At 50.7% G+C, this 20,506-nt stretch overlaps 1 protein-coding gene across 1 annotated transcript; it reads left to right on the plus strand.

The window, feature by feature from the left end:
- The first annotated feature begins 4,209 nt into the window (after positions 1-4,209).
- Positions 4,210-14,153, plus strand: ACER1 (alkaline ceramidase 1). The gene is made up of 6 exons (XM_030509587.1): positions 4,210-4,302; positions 10,528-10,642; positions 11,012-11,150; positions 12,235-12,372; positions 12,953-13,090; positions 13,879-14,153. The coding sequence occupies exons 1-6, from the start codon at positions 4,210-4,212 to the stop codon at positions 14,045-14,047; spliced, it is 792 nt and encodes a 263-aa protein (XP_030365447.1). The 3' UTR covers positions 14,048-14,153.
- Positions 14,154-20,506: the final 6,353 nt, after the last annotated feature.

Here is a 20,506-nt window from a genome sequence, read left to right on the forward strand (position 1 = left end):
GAATCCCAGCCTGGTTTGTGTTGGAGGGACCTTAAAGCTCATCCAGTTCCAACCCTGCCACGGACAGGGACACCTTCCACTAGAGCAGGTTGCTCCAAGCCCCTGTGTCCAACCTGGCCTTGAACACTGCCAGGGATGGGGCAGCCACAGCTTCTCTGGGCACCCTGTGCCAGCGCCTCAGCACCCTCACAGGGAAGAACTTCTGCCTAAGAGCTCATCTCAGTCTCAACCAACCGCTGAGGAACACCACTCATCACTGACCTCCACAAAGAGAAGAAGAGACACATTCAACAGAGCTGAGATGTCACATATTAGAAGAAACATAGAGAGGAGGCAGCAAGTCTTTGCAAGAAGTTGAGAACTTGGGTGAAAGAAGACTCACATACAGGGAGGATTAGGGGTGTCTCTCTGTGTAAGTCTCATGTGAGACCCAGAAAGCTTCACCCCTGCGCTCCCTGCGCTTCCCCATCTCCCAGCCCACTCCTATGTCAGCATCCTGAGCATCCCAGGCCTTCTGACCACAGGCAGGAGAATGTAACCATTAGGAGGAGCTGGGAAGGAGGACTCACCAGGAAATCAGCCTCTCTTTATGACCTCCTAATTGATGAATCAGGGAAGATGTGGATCTGTGACATCCTTCCCAGTTCTATTCATCATGTGGCACAGGATGTCTCAGTGCTGCTTGGGTGCTTTGCTCATGCCAAGGATGCCACAGGTTTTGGTGTGGAAAAGCTCATTCTTCTCAAGGATGTTCATATGGGCCAGGCATCATGTGTCTGGGCCAGGATGTGTCTTATAGTTTCAAATCCACCTCTGCCACCTTCCGTGGCTGACACTGTACCTCACCTGCCTCTCTTCGCACTGGGATAGGCGAGCCACCACTTGCTTCTCACTGAGATTCCCTGGGGAACCAGAGAGCTTCTTTCAGCATGTGAGCTCCATCTCCTACTCGCACAGTCCATCCAGGAGCTATAAGTGAGTAAGAAGCAAATTCCCCCCAGACTTCCTCAACTGTTGATAGCAGAGGGTGAGAGCAGCTCTTTGGTCTTCTGCTTCAAGCTGCACTGTGTGCCCTAGAAAGACACCCAGCCTTGACTTAGTTGCGTGTTACGGAGGCTCCACCGTGCTGTAACTGGAGCTGCTTCAGTGGTTCATTACCCTCTCATTTCACATAGCTTGTGGATTTGGGAGGCTTTTGTAAGCCCTGGCACCTTTGGGAGGTGTTGCACAGCTCGGGGCTCCCAGGTACGCTCCTCTTCAGGGAAGTAACACAATAAATGGTTCAAATTCCCAAAGAGCCAGTCCCTGGAGCAGATCCGGTGTCACAGAAAACACTGCTGTGTGATCCCTGCTCTTCAGGGACATCTTGGATCTTGGTCTGACCCTGCCTTGTGATGATGCTGAATGTGTTGTCTCCCTTGCTTCAACAGGAAGAACTGATGAAATAATAAGCTTTTATGTTTCAGAAAGCACCATATTTCTTCTTTTCCCAACTCTACATGGAGGAAAAATGGTTGATTTGGGGGAAATGTTTAATTGCTGCCTATTTTCTTGACATCCTGAATGGGATTCAGGAGGAAAATGCTTGTAAAGCAGTCACCCAAAAGTGTCCTATTCATGCAACGCTTGAACTCCATAACAAAATAAACTCACTAAAAGAGGTGTGACGTGAGAATAGAATTCTTTTGGATAATAAAACAGGAGTTGGGGCGAAGCTGAAAAGCGGCTCCAGTCGGAATCCCGAGAAATGGAGGCAGCAGCATTTTGCTGTGTGTTTTTTGGTGAAAACTGGTTTACTGGGATTTAGCCAGTTCTGCAAGGGTTGTATGGATCAGTCCCTCCCCTAGGAAAAACAGGGTTGGGATTGGGGTGTGTGCGCGTGCGCCGGGAACCTGCCTAGGGGCACACTGATGATTTCAGGCTGCATTGCTACCCGCTCTTCCAGCTCACGCTTCCCTGCCCTCCCTCTCTGCCCCTGCCCATTTGGGTGCACAGATATAAACCCTCCAGCCAATATGTTTCCTTTGGGGGACTGGCAGGTTTGCCTGGAGGGTGCGCATGGCTCTTGTCTCATCCCAAGGCTTTCCCTAGGGACGGGGCGAGGGTAGTTTCTGGCGGCTGCTCCTGGTGAGCTCACACCGTGGGCACTCCTTCAGTGCTAGGGCGGCAGGGCAGGTTGCTGCTCCAGCTTTGCTAGAAACCTTGGAGCTCCCGACGCTTCGCCTCACAGTGTGGAAGCAGTGCTGGTCCATCCCAAGGGAACACAGGTAAGCCAGGCTGGGATGAGAGGCAAGCAGCAAGCCAGCAGCCGCTGGGCACTCTGGTCGCTGCTTTGGGTTTGTCTGTTCCCCTTTACTTCTTCTGTCTTGTGCCTCCTCCATCCTTCACCATCTCTTGGCTGACATCTGCTCAGATGGGATTTACCGTTTTCACTCTGATTCTTCTTTTCCCCTACGCAACCACTTGCACTGTTGTAAAAGCTTAATGCAGAGCACCAGGGATCAGGAGAGTCACTGTGGTGTGGATGAGCACGTGGAAACCCAAGATCATGAAGAGTCAAACCTCAAACCAATCTGCCTGCCATCTATTTTATTTTCTTCTTTCTGTATCTGTGATCTCCCCTGCTCTGGGGAACCAGCCAGCCTGGTTTAAAGAGAGGGCATCATTAACTTGCAATTGTAAAATAACAGGGGAGGTTTATCCACAAGTCAGTTTATCTGGTTGGAGCAGGAGGTTACGGAAGAGCTTGTTTGTATTAGTATTACACTCCCGTGTTTTCTCCCTTTGAACTTCTTCTTGGGAAGAGAAGCAGAGGAAGCTGTGGTAGCTTCACACCACTGCCCACCTACGGTAACCGCTGAACTTGGTGGTGTGACTCAGCTGACACCGGTGCAAACAGGGACTTCACTGCTGCTCCTCAAGAACATATCAACTGATGAGTGGTTTTAAGATAAACTTCCCTTCCCTGCATTAGACTCAAAGCCGAAAGGATTTTCAAGGAGCAGAAAGGTCTGTTTCCCACCAGAGCCTCGGGAGCTCAGAGGTGCTACTGGAGTGCTTCGTGTCACCTCGGTACCTGCTCACTCTGCAGAGCTGGAGAAGCACAGCCGGATGGGTTAGTTCAGCACAGTCCAGGCAGGGACTTAACTGCTCAGCTCCAGGGAGTTTCTGTGGCTCTTGTGTACCAAATATGCAGCTGCTGGGGTTTGGATGGTGCTTCAAAAGGCGGAACGCATCTATCAGCTTCTAAAATAGCTCCAAAGTCTCAAGGATCTGAAACAAAATATGCCAAATAGGAAACTTGACCAGAACTTCTACTTTTTGAAGTTAATAAAAGAAAGCTGAGAAATGATGCTTACACTGAGGGTAGGAAAGTCTTTAGCATGGGGAAGAAAAACAGGCAAAAGTTTAGATTATTATAGAATCCCGCTTGGAGCTTCAGCTTCTGCCACTACCAGGGGCCAGGCTGGGGGACCTGGCATTGGAGACCCCACCTGAGGTGTGAAGCTTCGATGCCATTCACTGGGAAACCAGGATGAAGCTTGCATGGGAGCGCATTCCACATGAAATCACTGCCACTGAAGAGACAACTTCCAATGCTCTGTGCCTCCAGGACTCCAGTAATACCCAGGGTCTGTGCCGGTGCTCCAGGGCTGAGTTTGCACAAGGTGAGCTCCAGCCCTCAGGAAGATGCTGAGAAACGACTAAGGAGAACAGAGCCAATGAGCAATGAACCCTGTAGAGTTGTCCACTCCCAAAAGGTAGCTCACAGCCTACAAAAGTACAGGGAAGTCCTCTTGGAAGGAAGATCTGAGTCATAGAGAAAGTGAAGAGAAGGGAGAAGACAGAGTGACAAGGACAGGGCTGAAATGGGGAAGCATCGTGTGGCCACAAAAAGTCCTGATAAGGGCTGTTAGTGCCGTGGATGGGGCTGTGGTGACCACTCGCAGGCTCAGAGCTCAAGAACATTTCCTACAGTGGTTTGTCCCTCCTGCGTTGTGGGGACAGAGCAGGAAATTGTCTGCAGTGTGATGGGTGTTGGGAAGAGGATGAGTCTTCTGTAGCAGGGTAAGATGCTGTGCTTGAGCAGGCCGGTGCGACGCGAGCGTGTGTGCAAGAGGCAGGCACAGCGCGCGCCTCCGCGTTCCCTTTGGGTTCAAACTAACAAAACTAACCTGCCCCTCTCCCTTTTGCAAAGGTGGCCCAACGATGCCGAGCATATTCTCCTACCAGAGTTCTGAAGTCGACTGGTGTGAAAGCAACTTTGAGCGCTCGACAGTCATTGCTGAGTACTACAACACCGTGAGTGTGGGCACATGCCAAGGGCAGGCTGGGGCGCGGGCACCCATGAGCTGCTTTTGGGAGATGGGATGGGACAACCTTGTTTTCTTTCCTCTGCTCGCTCCTTTGAACTTCCTGTTGTTGGAGGGTGCTGGAACAGGAGCGTTTTCTGAGCTTCAGGTCAATCATGGGACTTTTCTTGCTTACAACAGCCAGTTGCTCACAAAATGAGCTGGGGTCAGGGGTGCTTCTGCAATGTGTAGGGCTGAATTCCCAGTGAGAACACTCTGGCAGCGCTCCTTAGCCCAGATTTGTGAGATCCTGTTATACCAGTCCTGCAGCTCTCCTGCCAACTGGGGTAAGTCCCACACAGGGCTCACATATTCCAGCTAAATGTACAGGAGTGGCAAAACGAGAGACAGCTCTTGCATGAACCGTGTCAGGCAGGTTGGGAATCCGGAACTCAAGACCAAGGAAAGCTGATGCATGAGCTGGTTTCACCTCCTGTGATCCTTTATAATTCAGGCTCCATCCAGTGCCAGTCCCTTGAATTAAGCTTTCTGGCTTAAGCATGGCTGGAAGCATCCATATCTGTCTGCAGAGGACTCGGTGGATAAGCAGTCTCTGCAAGCATGTCCTTCTACCTCAGTGCAATTACAGCCTAGCAGGGCTATGAGGCATGTGGATTTACAACCTTCCAAAGGCCTTGTTTACAACTTTTAGCAATTACTGTCTAACACTAGAAGTTCTTGTTCTCATAGAAATGTCTCTTCCTCCTTTTTTTTAAAGCATTTCCTGCTTTTAATAAATTGCCTATAATAACAATAATTCCTTTACCCGCATCCCGCAGCTCTCCAGCTCTAATTGCCCAGCCAGGCTCTCAGAGGAGGGATGCTCGGGCTGTATATAGTCACTTCTCTTTGAGACAGCTAACAACCACAGATCTGCCAGTGCAGACGAAATCCTGCATCCCTCCAGCATCCCACTGAATGTGTTGTGCTGTTGCCTGTTTACTGGCACTGCATCCCCTTGTTCAGAGCTGCAGAGCAAGGAAAAACTAGCAAGGAGGTAGAGAAAGCCTTTATAGTCACACCAGCATTTCCTATGCAGCTGGAGGTGTCAAAGGCCGCTGTGTTTTGGAGTGTCACTGGCAGCATTGGAGAGGGGCTGATTCCCACATAGAGCAGGAAGTCTGAAAGTTTTGGTTTGAATCAGAGCTCATTCAGGGAGATGAACATGCCTCACCTCCTGCTTTAGTACATAGGCAGCATCCTCCAAATGTGTCTTTGGAGCTGAGACACCATTTTCATAAGGATCCAGATTTACACAAAGCGGCTCAGGATCCTGAACACACCAAGAAGCACCTCAGGAGCTCGCCAAAACACTTACTTGTGTAACTTCTAGACATCAGTTGGTGTGGCCAGATGCATAACTATCTTTCTTAGGGCCCAAAGCCCTCTAATTCCCATAAAACATTAACTCATAGCTGCCTAGGTTGTTTTGTGGCCCAGGTTTCTGTATTATGCAGCTATTCCTGAAAATCTTGCCCAGGTGCCTATTGTGGACTTAGGTCCCTGCTAGACACAGCCATCTCCCATGTTTCCATACCACACCACCTTCGAGGACTTTTCACTTGGTAGGACTCAGACACAGCTTTCCTTCAGGAGAGGAAAACTTCTCCAATGCGTGTTTCCATACAGATACAAAACTAGTGCGATATCCACGAACACAGACACATTGGGACAGAGCAAACCCTGCAGGATTTTTTACAGTGATTAAACTAGCTCTTGTTCCTCTCTATATGTGAACACAGGACATCTCTTTCCCAGCAGAGAAAGAGCTTGTTTTGGTCCCTGCGCTTACCTCCTTCTTGCCAGGCTGCTTTAACCAGTCCACGGAGCTCAGAAGAGTGCCTGTGCAGGCACAGGGTACCACTTCTGCAGCTTCCGTCTTCAGATGCAATTTCTGTTTAGAGAAAGCAGCAAAGATCTAACCTGCATCAAGGCTTGCATATGATCTCCTGCCCGTGCAAGAGGAGACAAAATAGCAAACCCTCCTAAAAACTGCTGCTGTCTGAGCAAGCTGCACCCTGCCCAGGGCCAGGCTTTGTAACCAAAAGCAGGCAGGAGCATCACTTACGTGGGCATCACTCCTTCATCACACGCTGGCTGGCATCGTCTGGCTCCCACCCCTGGCAGCAGCACCAGGGGAGCTCTCTTCATGCTCTGGGCTCTCTCACAGGATCAGGATCCTTATGATGTGCCCTAAAGGGGGGATGACAGAAATTGGACCAGACTGAGATCCTCAGCTACCCCTGCTGATGGCAGCATGTTGCAGATCCAGGGCTCTATCTCAGATATGATCCTCACAGCACAGATTTCCTCTTCTCTCTTCTTTTGTTTCCTATATTCAGATTGCTTCCTCCCTGTGGCAAGCTTTATGGGCCTTATCTCACTGGCCTGCCCTGAGATAATTATATCAATATTGACTCCAGCATCAGTTAGCCAGACATTTAGACTGGCTGGGAATCCAGCCAGCTCCCAGCCAAGACTCCTGCACCACTAAATCAGCAGGGTTTCCTAACGGAGCATCCTCTGCAACATCTTCTTCCCAGGGCTCAAGCAGGGCAGCCTTGTGCCCGCAGCAGCAATGCGCTGCTGAGATTTGCTCTGTGCCAGCCTCTCAGCTCTGCTCGGGTTGGATGCTTTTTATTAGACATAAGCACCAAGGGTATGAGCAAAGAATGTAAACAGTATCTTTAAGTACCTAATAATACACAGTGGCTCATGACTGGGTGCAGTTCAGCAACAAAGCACTAACTATCTATAGTGACTCAGTGACCCAGAAATTTATTGTCTTCTGGCTGTTCGTAGGAGAACTGTATTGTGCTCCATGAGGGTCATCAGTCAGGGACTTGTCTTTCTACCCTCATTTCTTTCTGAAATGACTGATCCAGTATGCTGGTAATGACACCCAAATCCTCAGCATTGCTCTCAGTCTGCCCAGGAAGCCACATGCAGGAGTATGGCAGCTCCTTGCCTGGCACTCTGCAGACACTACACAACTGCTGCTTCCTGCCCCAAAGCACCAGTGTGACACGCAGCTTCATCTTCTGCTACACACGTCTGGCTATTAGGAACTTGCTATACAGGTCTGCAGAGCTTCTGAGGTATTCACTTTGGCCCTGTGGGCTCTTCTGCCAGCTAAAGCTGGTTGGCTGGCATGTAAGTGAATGAATGCACTGCAATGAGTCTTGCAGAAATCTCCTTTCACTGCAGAAAATGCCTGTCTTGTGTCAGGACCAGCACATGCCTTGGCTACTATTGCACTGATGCCATGCTCACAGGGCCAGGCAGAGCCCTGCAAACCAGCATCTCCTCTCCCAATCCTTATCGGAGGCTTGTTCTCGCCCTGTCATGGGTGGAGATGCAAACGGGTTCTCCGCAGGTCTCTCTCTCCATCTTAGGCTGCAAAGTGCTGAGCTGCAGAAACCCTGGGGCCTTTCCAATGATCCTACTAACGCACCAGGATGAGAGGCATGTCACTGATCTCAGCCTCCCTTTTCTGCTAGTGAAAGAAGCAAATGCCAGTACAGGCAGGCTTGGCTTAGGGACCTGGAGCAATAAATCACACTTGTTAAGAAGTGGGACATCACTGTGAGCTCCCACAGTGGAAAACCACAGAGCTGGGTGACTCTTGCAGGTCAAATTGCACCTCGGCTCCATTACCACTCTCTTATCTCCCTGGTACCCCGGGCAGAGGGAGCTGGTGCCTCCTGGCCAGTACAACCAGGTATAAGTAGAAGCTGTGCTGGGGGAACTCAGAGTGAGCAGAGACTCTGCAAAAACTTCCTAAAGAGAGTACAAGGAGCAAACCCCTCCTCACCACACTTGAGACAGAGCTTGCCACATCCTAGAGGGAAGGTATAAGACAGCACTTCAATCAGGGCTTGGATCCGATGAGGAATGAAGACTCTGTGTCCTCCACAGATGTGGTTTTTATAGAATCATAGAATAGTTAGGGTTGGAAAGGACCTTAAGATCATCCAGTTCCAACCCCCTGCCATGGGCAGGGACATCTCACACTAAACCCTGTCACCCAAGACTCCATCCAACCTGGCCTTGAACACTGCCAGGGATGGAGCTTTTACCACTTCTCTGGACGACCTGTGCCAGTGTCTCAGCACGCTCACAGTAAAGAACTTCTTCCTTATATCTAACCTGAACTTCCCCTGTTTCAGTTTAAACCCATCACCCCTTGTCCTATCACTACAGTCCCTGATGAAGAGTCCCTCCCCAGCATCCTTGTAGGCAACTCATTGCAGGAGTTTTGTAGTGGCTCTCCCCTAAGCTCTCCGTTTGGCTGCTCTGCAAGGAACCACTTTATCTTTTTGACCCTATTGGCACGATTCCCCTGATTATCCCTCCCCTCTGATATCTGATCTTGCACATCTCATACTGAATTAATGAAGTGATAACATTGCTATCATGCAATTACTGTCCCTGTTGCAACGCCCACTGCAGCAGGGATCCAGAGCTCTCCATACGCAACCTCAGACTCCTGCATTTCCTCACACTGATGTGCATGCTGGCGCTTGCACACTGCTGCCTCTTCTGCAGGCATTTGCTCTCTTCCTGCTATCCCTGCTTGTCTTCCGAAAGCCTTTTTAACCATTTCACAGGAAAAGAAGTGTTTGCAGCACAGTTGTTACTTTAACACATCGTTTGGTTTCTCCATCATTTCTGAATGGGTTGACCTCAAGTGTGCAAGTGGGAGCAGCACTTCTCCTTTCATAGCTGGAACTGGAATAGGCCTGGATTTGCCTCTAAGAACTTACGGAAAACCAATAGATTTAGCTTGAGAATTGCTGTTAATGGGAGCATCAACTTGTTTCATGAAAGCCTTAGTGAAATTCAAGATTAATCTCCAGGTGTTAAAGGGAATAGAGACCTTACATTAAGCATGTTTCCCTCTGGAATACGAGAGGGGGTGTTTCATATATATGACAACATCCCTGCAACTTGCAGCCCTGTTACAAACTTGGATCCCATCACACATCACAAGCCAAGCATCAATTTTGCAGTGTACCTGGTGCATGTGAGGGCTGCTGAGGGGTGAGGCTCCAGCTGGGAATGTCAGATTCCAGGCTCAGGGTCTGGGTCAGCATCTAGCTGGAAGATGGAAGGAAAAGGCTTGTCAGGGTGAGATAAAAGGCACCTTGGTGGCTTGCTACCAAGCAGATGGCTCTGCCCTGCTCTTCCAAAGAGCTGTCTTACAGGTAAAAAGCAGCACTATGCACCCAGCCCTTCATAAGCAAGAACAGTTTTCCCTGGGGAGGCTCTGCTTCCCTGTGATATCCCTTCACTGAGGCAAAAAAGTTAGGGTAAGACCCCATCGAGGGTGAGGATGCCTCAAACCTCATTCCCTCCTTAGCTGCAGAGCCTGATCCAGCAGACAGGTCCTGGCCTCAGGCACTCACTGCTCCTCCCCAGGTCCCACATTTTGCCCATCAGCATGTGCTGCAGCAGCAGTGCCCAGCGCCATTCCCTCCTCCTCAGGCAAATCCACGTCTGTCAGCAAAACCCTTTTGCAGAGCTGGAAGCCAGGGCACAATAAGTTCACTGCCTTCATTTGCAGGTATGTTTAAGGGAGGTTTATGACTTCATGTAATGACTAGTGTCCAGAATATCTCCCCCCTCCAGGCCAGGTGGCTTCGCACATGACACTACAGGACGGCACCTCAATCCTGCCAGTTCTCACCCATGATGTGCTGCTTGTCCTGCTGCTCTCCATCCCCAGGGAACGGTGGATTTCCTGACTGGAAACGCATCCTCACACCCACCCAGCCCCTTGCAGGCTGCTGGCTGAGAGGGTCAGGAGCCACCCAGGGGACTTCTGGCAGGTCTGGGTTGACAGGAGAGGGAGATGGCTGCAAACAGAAGAGCTTTGGGAGCTTGCTTGAGGACACTGGGCAGCTGAAGCTAAACCATCAGCCAAAAGGGGCACTCCAGAGGTGCCTACATGGGGAGCACAGATGTCTGCAGCCATGCCTGTCACAGCAAGAGCTGTCCTTCCAGTTCCAGCCTGGCTTCTCGAGAAACGCCTCTGCCCTCTCCCTGTGCCAAGAGTGATACCTGCTTCCACGCAATGCCTTCCACTAGTATCCTCTTCACACATGGAGGCACGGGGTGGGATGGGACTTGCCCAAGATCATGCAATAAGCTGAATGTGCCTCTTGTTTTTCAGATCAGCAATGTAAGCTTCTTCATCCTTTCTCCTGTCCTGCTCTACCTGAACCGGCAGTACCGTCAGCAGCGTGCCTTTGCCTTGTATTTCGTCTCTGGCCTGCTCTTCTGTGTAGGTGGGTGCCAAGGTTGTGAGAAGACCAGACAGGTTGCCAGAGTACCTGACTGTTCATTTATGACACCTCTGGAGCCTGGTTCTTAGTGGCCAAAGGACAGGGGTGAGCTGGAGTGGGAAACCGAACAGCCATGTGTGCTTGAAGCCCTGCAGCTCATGGTTCCTCCTGTGGGTGCACAGCTTCCAGCCCAGTAAACCCTCGTGGTGCTGTGTGCACTGACTCACTCAGGCCTCCACTAACACCAAAGTCCATGCCCTGCTCTTCAGGAAAGGTGTGTCTTTAGGAATGGCCCCCAAGAGCTTCCCAGGCCAGACAGGCTTGCACAAGGATGGAGCTTTGCTGACACAAGCTGTCCTTCGCTCCTTGCAGGAATCTTCTCCACGTACTTTCACATGACCCTGAGCTACGTGGGACAACTCTTGGATGAGCTCTCCATCCTCTGGACGCTGGCTGTGGCATATGCCTTTTGGTACCCAAAGGTTTACTTCCCCAGGTGCATCAAGAGCAGGTATGACTCTGAGGGATGAAGGGTTGGAGGCTCCGAGGGATGGGGCATTGACATTGATGCCTGTGACCCACAGATCCCCCCCTGCCCACAGCCAGCTCCCCTGCAAGGGGTCAGCATTGAGGCTACTGCAGTTGCTTTGCGATCAGACCCTCCATCACTCAGCGGTGGTTGTGCTGACAGGAGAAGAGTAAGAAACCCTCCCATGGGGAAGGGCTGTGCCGAGCTCCTGTTGACTGGAGCTGTTTGTCTTTGCGAAGCCACAGAGGAAAGTTTGCACAGAGAATTTAAACATTAATTAAGAAATTAAACGTTCCTGAGCACTGCCATTCAATCACCCGTGCTGTCCAACTGTTAGAGCATCCTGCCGTTCACAGAGAGCTTTCCCTGAGGGCTGCTGGGGTTTCCCATAGGACAAGCTGGTGCAGGTTAACACCCCACATGTCACAGGTTGTTTGCAGGAGGGCTGGATGGGCAAGGGAAGCCCAGCAGGAAGGATGGAGACACTGGGTGAGCACAGATCAGCAGGATAGGAACCCAGGCTTGCAAAGACCTGCTCCACGCCTGCTCTTCCCATGCCAAAGAGGAGGTCACCAGGAGTTCACAGTGGAGACATGGTTGGGAGAGAAGGGAAGGAACTTGGGAAGGGATTTGCATGTGAAAGGCCCCTCTGAGCCCTATTGTTGCTCAGCCAGCCCAATTCTGCATGTTTCCAGCTCAGGCCCCTGCCCAGCACTGCTGGGACTCCTGCCTCACTGCCCTTCCCTGTGCAAAGCTCCTGGTGCCTTGGCCTCTCGATGGTCATCTCTGGCATCACCATGGAAGTGCACAAGTTACCTTCAGGGCCATGTTCCCCGCTCTGTCATGGACTAACTGGGGGATTCTGGGCAAAGCACAGCTACAGACAGACAACTCAGCCTTCCTGCCAGGACTGCTGCAGAGGCTGAGGTCAGCCATGTGCAAACAGATTGGAGGTGCTGGAGAACGTTTCCTCTCTCAGGCTATAAGCAGGACCTCTCCTATCCTTATCCTTCCATACTGTGAATCTTGGGGACACTGACAATCCCAACTCTCCAACTCTCTTTAGGAAGCATTTCTTCTGGTTGAGCGGCATCACCACCGTGATCAGTACCTTGATGTCCTTCATCAAACCAGCCTTCAATGCCTATGTGCTCAACTGCATCGCCTTCCACCTGCTGTACCTGACACGGCGTGAGCTGAAAAAGTAAGGAGGCTGGGAGAGGTTATCTGCGGGTCCATCATATCTCCTGCCAAGCTCACATGTGGCAGTGACTTTGTGCACAAGAGTGAGTCGAGCCCAAGCCTTCATCAGAGCCACGTGTCGTGCTATCAGCTCTGCAAAGAATTGGGGCAGGCTGGGCGGGAGCAGGATGAGGCACAAGCAGGACTGTGGGCAGTGGGATACCAGAAAGCCGTCTGGTCTTGTTACCACACAGAATGGGGACAGTCCATAGGACAAGTGTATCTTCTCTCCAGTTACCACCTCTGCAGCTTTTTCCCCTTTGTGGGGCATTTGAAGCAGTGCGGGGTTGGGAGAACCCACCAGGACCTGGGGAGAAAGATAGGAGTGCCTTGGCATCTCCCACCATCATCTTCACCCACAGAAAGTCAGAAACCCTCCCGACAGAGTCATACTACGTGTGGTCTGATGAATATTCTCCTGAACAAACTCCCTGGGATTTGCCCTGACACATTAGCACGTGCAGGCAGGAACCAGTCCTCTTTAAAACTCTCTTTCCTTCCACCATGACACTCCGCTTCCTCTCCCTCCCTGTGTCTTCCAGGTGCAATGACAAAAGGGTTCACCGGATGGCCAAGGTCATGGTCATGTGGTGGGTACTGGCCATCAGCAGCTGGCTCAGCGACCGGTGGCTCTGTGGGCTCTGGCAGGCCATCAACTTCCCCTACTTCCACAGCTTCTGGTAAGGGCTCCAGCGCAGAGGCAGGAACCCCAGGCCAAACGTTTCATGGGCTGAAGGGCCATTGCTAAGGGGAAACAGCAGCAAGGATGAGATAATCAGAGAGCAGCCATGCCTCTGCTCAACCGTCTCCCCTTTCCTCTGTCACTACTGATGTTGCTCCTCACCCTGGCACCAGCCCAAGGATTTGGTCCTAATTACTGCTTGCTATCCCTTTCCTCCTCCGCACCAGTCAAACGGTGCTTTGCAAGTGAAATGGTTCTGCAAGTCCCTCCAGGTAAGCAGCTTGCTTTCAAAGGGCTGCATCCGCTCCCTAGAAGCTGCATGAGGTGCAGTGTTCTTGGAGTTATTTTAATAGCCAAACTGAAAGACAGTGATTTGCTTGGGCAAGACACTTCAGTGCCTGGCCAAGTGTGGCTCTAAGTGCTGCACACAGTGTGTGTTCTCAGACTTATCCTCACAGAGCACTGGGATGACTGGGACAGATACCCAGCGCTGCCAGGCTAGGACAGGCAAGGTGGGATGGGTGCTTTGGTTTGGGGCTTAAGTCTCCTGTATCACCCATTCCCTTTGCAAAAGCAACTGCCCCCACCCCAGCTCAAAGAGCTCTTCCAGGACCCACATTCCCTGCAGCCCACATGCATCATGGGGCTGGGACTTTTACCTGCCACTGCCATACCCCTTGGCTCTAGCCTCATGGTGCCAATGCCAGCCACACACTGCTGCAAGGTGCAGGAGGAGCAGATGGAGTTACCACCATCCAACACATATCTTTCTGGTTTCCTTGCCAGGCATGTTCTGATAGCCATGTCCCTCCTGTACTGCTGCCCACTGGTCATCTACTTCGACATCAACTACGAGATGCCAATGTTCAAGCCAAAGCTAGGATACTGGCCCAGTGACTCTTGGCCTGTCGTGGTGCCTTACATTATCCTGGAGGAGCCCCACAAGCAGTGCTAGAGCTTGTGGCATCCCTCAGGCATCCCTCGGGCATGGGGTGAGTGATGCACACGTGTGTCTGCATGGGGAACACCTCAGCTGCGTGCCTGTTCCTCAGCCAAGGGCAGTGTGGCTAATGATGGGGCAGGGAGCAGCTGAGGCCTCGTGGTGCCAGGCATGAAGCAGGATAGGAGCCCACAGATGCTTTGGAAGACTCTGCCCAGGCTGGCTCCGGGGAACCAGAGATCTGCTCCTCCAGCAGATCCCCACTGAGAAGGGGAGGGAGATGGTGCTGCTTCTGTGTCTTCTGCATTAGTCAAGCGGTGGCACCCTTTGCTGACAAGGGCAGAGCGGAGAACACAGAAGCCAAACTGGTGACAGCTGGGTTTGTTGGGGCTGCTCTCATTATTATTGTTATTATTAATTTTATTTATTGATGTACGTGGTCTTGCTCAGGAGAGCTGTGCATTAAAGCTATGGACACGGACTTGCACGGAGCCCCTTTCTTTCCCGTGACTGCACCACATCGCCTGTTATCAGCCAGTCCCTCCCCAAAACAGGGCAAAGCTCTCTCGGACCCACGCAGCGCCATTCTCCAGGCCTCGCTGCATGACAGTGAGGAGTTGAACCATGTCGTGGGGCTGTGTCCTCTGAAGAACACCTCTAGGCTGTGAATGGCTCCCTGCAATGCAGCCAGAACACTCCAGGGTCCACAGGCTTTTTGGGTCCCTGTGAGTAAAGTTACTGTGTTCAGTTTTGATCCCCACTATACAAAAAAAGATGTGGACAGGATGAAGAGGGTCCAGAGAAGGGTCGTAAAGATGATCCAAGGGCTGAGAAGCCATGAGAGGAAAGGCTGAGAGAGCTGGGACTGTTCAGCTGGAGAAAAAAAGGCTGAAACCTTCTCATCGTGTTTGATGTTTAAAGGGTGGCTACAAAAAAGATGGAGGCTTCCTTTTCACAAGGAGTCACAGGTTAAAGACGAGGAGTGATGGGCACAAGTTACTCCTGGGGAGACTGGCCACAAGAGGAAAGCTTTCCACCATGAGAACTATGAGCCACTGGAACAATCTCTCCAGGGAAGTGGTGGATTCCCCAATGCTGGACTCTGTTAAGAATCAGCCGGACAGGGTGCTGGGACATCTAGTTTTAGTTGTGCTTTTTCAAGCAAGGTTGGACCAGATGATCCTTGAGGTCCCTTCCAACTTGGTATTCTATGATTCCATGAGTAAAGCAAAACCAGAAGCACTCTGGGCTTAACCTGTGAGGAACAAGATGCCACAGAGTGCCCATGCAGTGGCCCTGCTGCTTCGTGGGTCCCTCTGCAATGGTCCCCAGAGCCACTAGATGGCAAATTTGGCTCATGAACCCCATGAGCAATATTTCGTCTTGGGGAAAGGGATGCCTTGTGCAAGGACTGAACCCTCTGCCCTCTCCATCCCCCAGCACAGGGCTCAGACACCTCTGCCGCAGCGTGGCCACCGATGAGACACCTGCACAAGGTGCAGAACAAGGCGGGGACTCAGAGCTCCAGCCCTTTTCTGCCCTTGCCACCCATGCTGGTGCCCATCTCCTCACCTCTTTGTCTGCCCTGCGTGCTGTCACTCTTGCCTCTCCCCTCATCACCCCGTCTCCCTTTCACTGACCCTCCCTGTTTCACTCCCTCTTGCTCTCCCCCTTCCTCACCCCTTCCCCAGCCCATCACATTCTTCTACAGCCTATTAATAACTTCTGGGCAATTGCACCGGGTCCCCGCTGGGCTCAGCCCCTCGCTCAGCTCCGTCCCGCGCAGCCACTGAGCGCGCCGGCAGCAAGTTCAAAAGTGCAGCGGGGCTTTCACAGCCCCTCTCCCCGTCAGGGGGTGGAGGAGGCCGCTCGCAAAGAAAGGCTGCGTTGCCAGGGAGCCTGGCACAGGAAAAGGGGGTCACCTTCACCTCCGACAGCACCGCTGGCGATGGACAGGAGCCAGCAGCCCCGCGGGATGGGGATGCTGAGAGAGCCACGAAGGGATGGAGGATGAGGCATGGGCAAGGAGGGCTAATTGGCTGCCTCTGGCCATGGAACTGGTGGGATGCTCGGCAGAGAAAGCCCAGCAGCACAATCCCCTGTGCAGTATGGTAATAAAGGAGGTGTCCCGGGCGCCGCCGCCTTGAGAACAATGTTGCTGCAGTTGAGTGACTGTAACAGGCCCCGATGACAGCCGGGGCCGTGTTAAAAATGCCTATTCAAGCAGATCAAGACATTGAGAGGCCTCGTGGGGATCTGAAACCCTCAGGGATTTCTGGATGAAGCCAGAAGCTGAATCCCCAGCCCTGGGAACCTGAAGGGGGGGGGGGGGGGGGGGGCAGGAAAGAAAGAAGAAAAAAAGAAAAGAAAGAAAAGAAAAAAGAAAGAGAAAAGAAAAGAAACCCACAAAGCAGCTTTAAAAGGACTGCAGTGCCCGAGGCAGGGCCTCCTGCTCCAAGCAGGGCTGTAGCCTGAGAAAGGGAAGCAGCCCTGACACCAGCATGTGACTGCGGTCTGGGTGTCCCCAGGGCTGCAAAGGGGGGCTTGTACCTCCAAAAGGTCCCTGAGCTTTCAGAGATGCTCTGTCCTTTCTGTCGGAGAGCCACAGCTCCAGCTCGTGGGGCGCAGCCTGCACCGCAGAGCTGACAAACACCCCCCAAAATCCAGTGGGGCTGTCATAGAATCATAGAATCATAGAACGATTTGGGTTGGAAGAGCCCTTAAACTTCACCTAGTTCCATGGGTAGGGACACCTTCCGCTGGACCAGGTCGCTCCAAGCCGCGCCCAACCTGTCCTGGATGTCCTGTCAAAGGGATGAGTCGGGACATTTTTGCCTTGAGCTGAGAGGGGCCCTGCAGGGATGACCAGAGCACTGGATGGGTAAAGCTGGGAGCCCTCAGGGCGTGAAAGGCAACACTGACCCCTGCTCGATGCCACCAAGCCATAAGGAGCTCTGACAGTACCTTCTGCACTGGGACCCTTGGCCTGTGGGTGCCTCTCTGGGGGTAACTGGTGGCTGGCTCACTCAGCAGAGCAACACAGGAGAACAGGCAGGGCAGGAAGAGCAGCAAACCCGTGTGCTCTGGGATCTGAGCTAGGACTGGTCAAAGTGAAACCTTTCCTTATTTTTGCCAGATGAACCCGTATTGTTCCCCTGATTTGGTGCTCCATGTGGCTGCCTAAACCACAAAAAACGAGGCAAGAGAATGAGGAAGAGGATAGAGGCTGCTCCTTTCAACTGATGCCAGATTAAAGAGGTTGTGAAACAACGGCATCAGTTGAGTCTATTTGGTGCAATTGCAACACAAATGAAATAACGCTGGTGATAACACACCAGTCCTGCAGCATCAAGGATTAACACTTACCTGTTCTGCTGTGCCGAGTTGCCTCCTGCTGTTACAGATTTACATTGCAGGGTTTGGCTCGCAGGCTGGAAACTTTTCAAGGCAGAGTGATTTATCTGGAAAAGACATTGCACATTCATGGGCCTGCATAAATAATGCAAAAGTAATTAATAATAACTCAGTCCTTGCTCTTAACAATGCCAGGAGAAGAAATTGCTTCACTGGAGTGTCTCTCATGTCTTTTGCAAAAGATCTTTAGTCGTTAACTGTCTCAAAGAGAAAGAAGATAATAGTTTTGAAACACGGAATGGATGTTGCTAGGTCCTGGGATCTTATTGCCAGCCTGGCAATCTTTATGACTGATTTAAAGAACCCTCTGCTGGAGTCATGTTAAACCAACATCGATTCAGCTTTGATTTTAGTTCCAGTTTTAATCTCTCAGGCCTGCAGTCAAAAGTTTGAAACCATGAACAGCAAAGGGTTCAGAAACCCAGGAAGGAAACAGATAAGCTCCAAGAATTATTATCTCTAAACGTCTTGTCCTTTCAACTTGAAGTGCTACTTTTGAGGCTTGACACAGGATTTCCAACTCAGGGGCTGACAGTTTTGTTACACCCACCTCACAACCACTAGGAAAGAGGTTTCTTTTTTGTTTTCATTGTTTTACCTACATCCTTTCTATTCACTCTTCATAAAAGACTAAATTAGACATCGGGACACAAACAAATGCCAGGATTTTCAGATATTGGTGCTTGATCTGGACAGATGAAAGGTATCAGGTCCTGATTAGCTGAAAGTTGTACTTCAGTGGATATGCTGTCACTGTGATTGCAGCAGTCAGGGTCTTGAGGTCCCCTGCCTACGTCTTTCTGTATTAGCTCACACGGTGTCTGCACACTTAATCGGGGCTGGTTTTGAGCAGTGATCATAGAGGAGACGTGGGTAAAAGTCGCTTCTCAGCAAGGAGAAGCACAGCCATTAGATGGCCAAATAAACCAGCTGACAAAAAAAGAGGTTTTAATCAAAAGCTCAAATGATCTCTTCAGTTTTTTCTAAAAAACCCCGTGATTCGGTTCCACTTAGTAGGACATTCTCACTGCTGTTCTCAGAATAAAAACAAGCAGTTCCCATTTGTCTGACAAAGAGGTTGAAATAACTTCAATTCTCTAGTAATGGCTGCTATCAAAATACCTAAAATGGAAGGATTAATTTTGCTGTGCCTTCCCATTACAGCTCAAAATGTGGTTCCAATTAGGACTGCTCTCTACTTTTTATTATTCACTTTCTATGAACATTCAGTCACTCGGGTCCCAGGTCACGAGCTCACTTAAGCACATGGGATTTTATAACCATGTTTAAACATAAAACGGAATCGGGTTGTTCTGCAATGGCACACTTAGTTTCAGTGTTGCAAATATCTCACAAAAGGCAAAGATTTAGCTCAACTGCTGAAGCAGTCACCAAAAGCAACACTCAATTGTGCATTGGGTTATAAAACTCACAATCTGCAATCGATGCTGCATTTATTGTGATAGGCCTTCCATAAGAGCCCAGCTGTCCCAGTTCACTACAATGTTTAAGCATATGTTTAATTTTAAGAATATGAATAATTCCATTGATATCAATGGTACTTCCTTATACTTAGGAATATATTTTGCTGGGCTGGAGCCAGAAGTAGTGCCATGTAATGCCAATAACGTGCAAACTGCAATATTTTCCTAAGTGCTTTATGGAACCAATTTTAAAAGTAATCAATGAAGAATTGTAATGTGGAAATGTAAAGATTAATATATGTGAGATTTTGCTGTTTTCTATCCTAATACTGCCAGGAATTAACATCCACCGGAGTAATGCCAAGTGAAATCAAAAGCAAATCTGTGAAATGGAGCAAAAATGGCAACAAGTTGAATTTATTCAGCAGGAATCATCCTACTTCAAGATTGAATCGTGTACTATTGAATAACATTTACCATCCTTACCGAAAGACACACAGATGGATTAAAAACCACTAGAACTCAAGTTCAAGTTGAGTTCAAACTTAAACAGGGGAGATTTAGGTTGGATATAAGGAAGAAATTCTTTACTGTGAGAATGGTGAGGTGCTGGAACAGGCTGCCCAAGAAAGTTGTGAGTGCTCCATCCCTGGCAGTGTTCAAGGCCAGGTTGGACACAGGGGCTTGGGCGACATGGTCTAGTGTGACATGTCCCTGCCTGTGGCAGGGGGTTGGAACTGGATGAGCTTTAAGGTCCTTTCCAACCCAAACCATTCCATGATGTTGCCAGTGACCAACATGGACCTGGGACATACCCCTTACTCCCCTACAACAGCATCACCATATAAACAGCTATATCTCCATATGCAAATGATTGCTGTTTTCAAGCTGTTCCTGAGTGACCTTATACACTGCCCATACGGTACAGTAATATGTTTTGCACGTGTCAGATGTTTTGTGGCACGTTTCATGCATATATTTAAAATAGATTTCACAACATATAAAAACACATGAGCAATGGAAGGAAATGGCCTGCATCTGTAAGGTTTACACAATGCTTTTGAAATTTGCATCAAATGCGTCCAAATTTATCGTATTCAGAGAACCACAGAATCATGGAATGGTTTGGGTTGGAAGGGACCTTCAAGCTCATGCAGTTCCAACCCCCTGCCACGGGCAGGGACACCTTCCACTAGAGCAGGTCGCTCCAAGCCCCTGTGTCCAACCTGGCCTTGAACACTGCCAGGGATGGGGCAGCCACAGCTTCTCTGGGCACTCTGTGCCAGCGCCTCAGCACCCTCACAGGGAAGAGCTTCTGCCTCAGAGCTCATCTCAATCTCCCCTCTGGCAGGTTAAAGCCATTCCCCTTGGCCTGTCCCTACAGGCCCTTGTCCAAAGCCCCTCTCCAGGTTTCCTGGAGCCCCTTTAGGCACTGGAGCTGCTCTAAGGTCTCCCCTTCAGGAGCCTTCTCTTCTCCAGGCTGCCCCAGCCCAGCTCTCTCAGCCTGGCTCCAGAGCAGAGCTGCTCCAGCCCTCGCAGCAGCTCCGGGGCCTCCTCTGGCCTCGCTCCAGCAGCTCCACGTCCCTCTTGTGCTGTTGCCCCAGACCTGGATCAGGACTGAGGGGGGGGTCTCCCC

Source organism: Strigops habroptila, chromosome 20 (genome assembly GCF_004027225.2).
Source record: "Strigops habroptila isolate Jane chromosome 20, bStrHab1.2.pri, whole genome shotgun sequence".
Taxonomy (NCBI): domain Eukaryota; kingdom Metazoa; phylum Chordata; class Aves; order Psittaciformes; family Psittacidae; genus Strigops; species Strigops habroptila.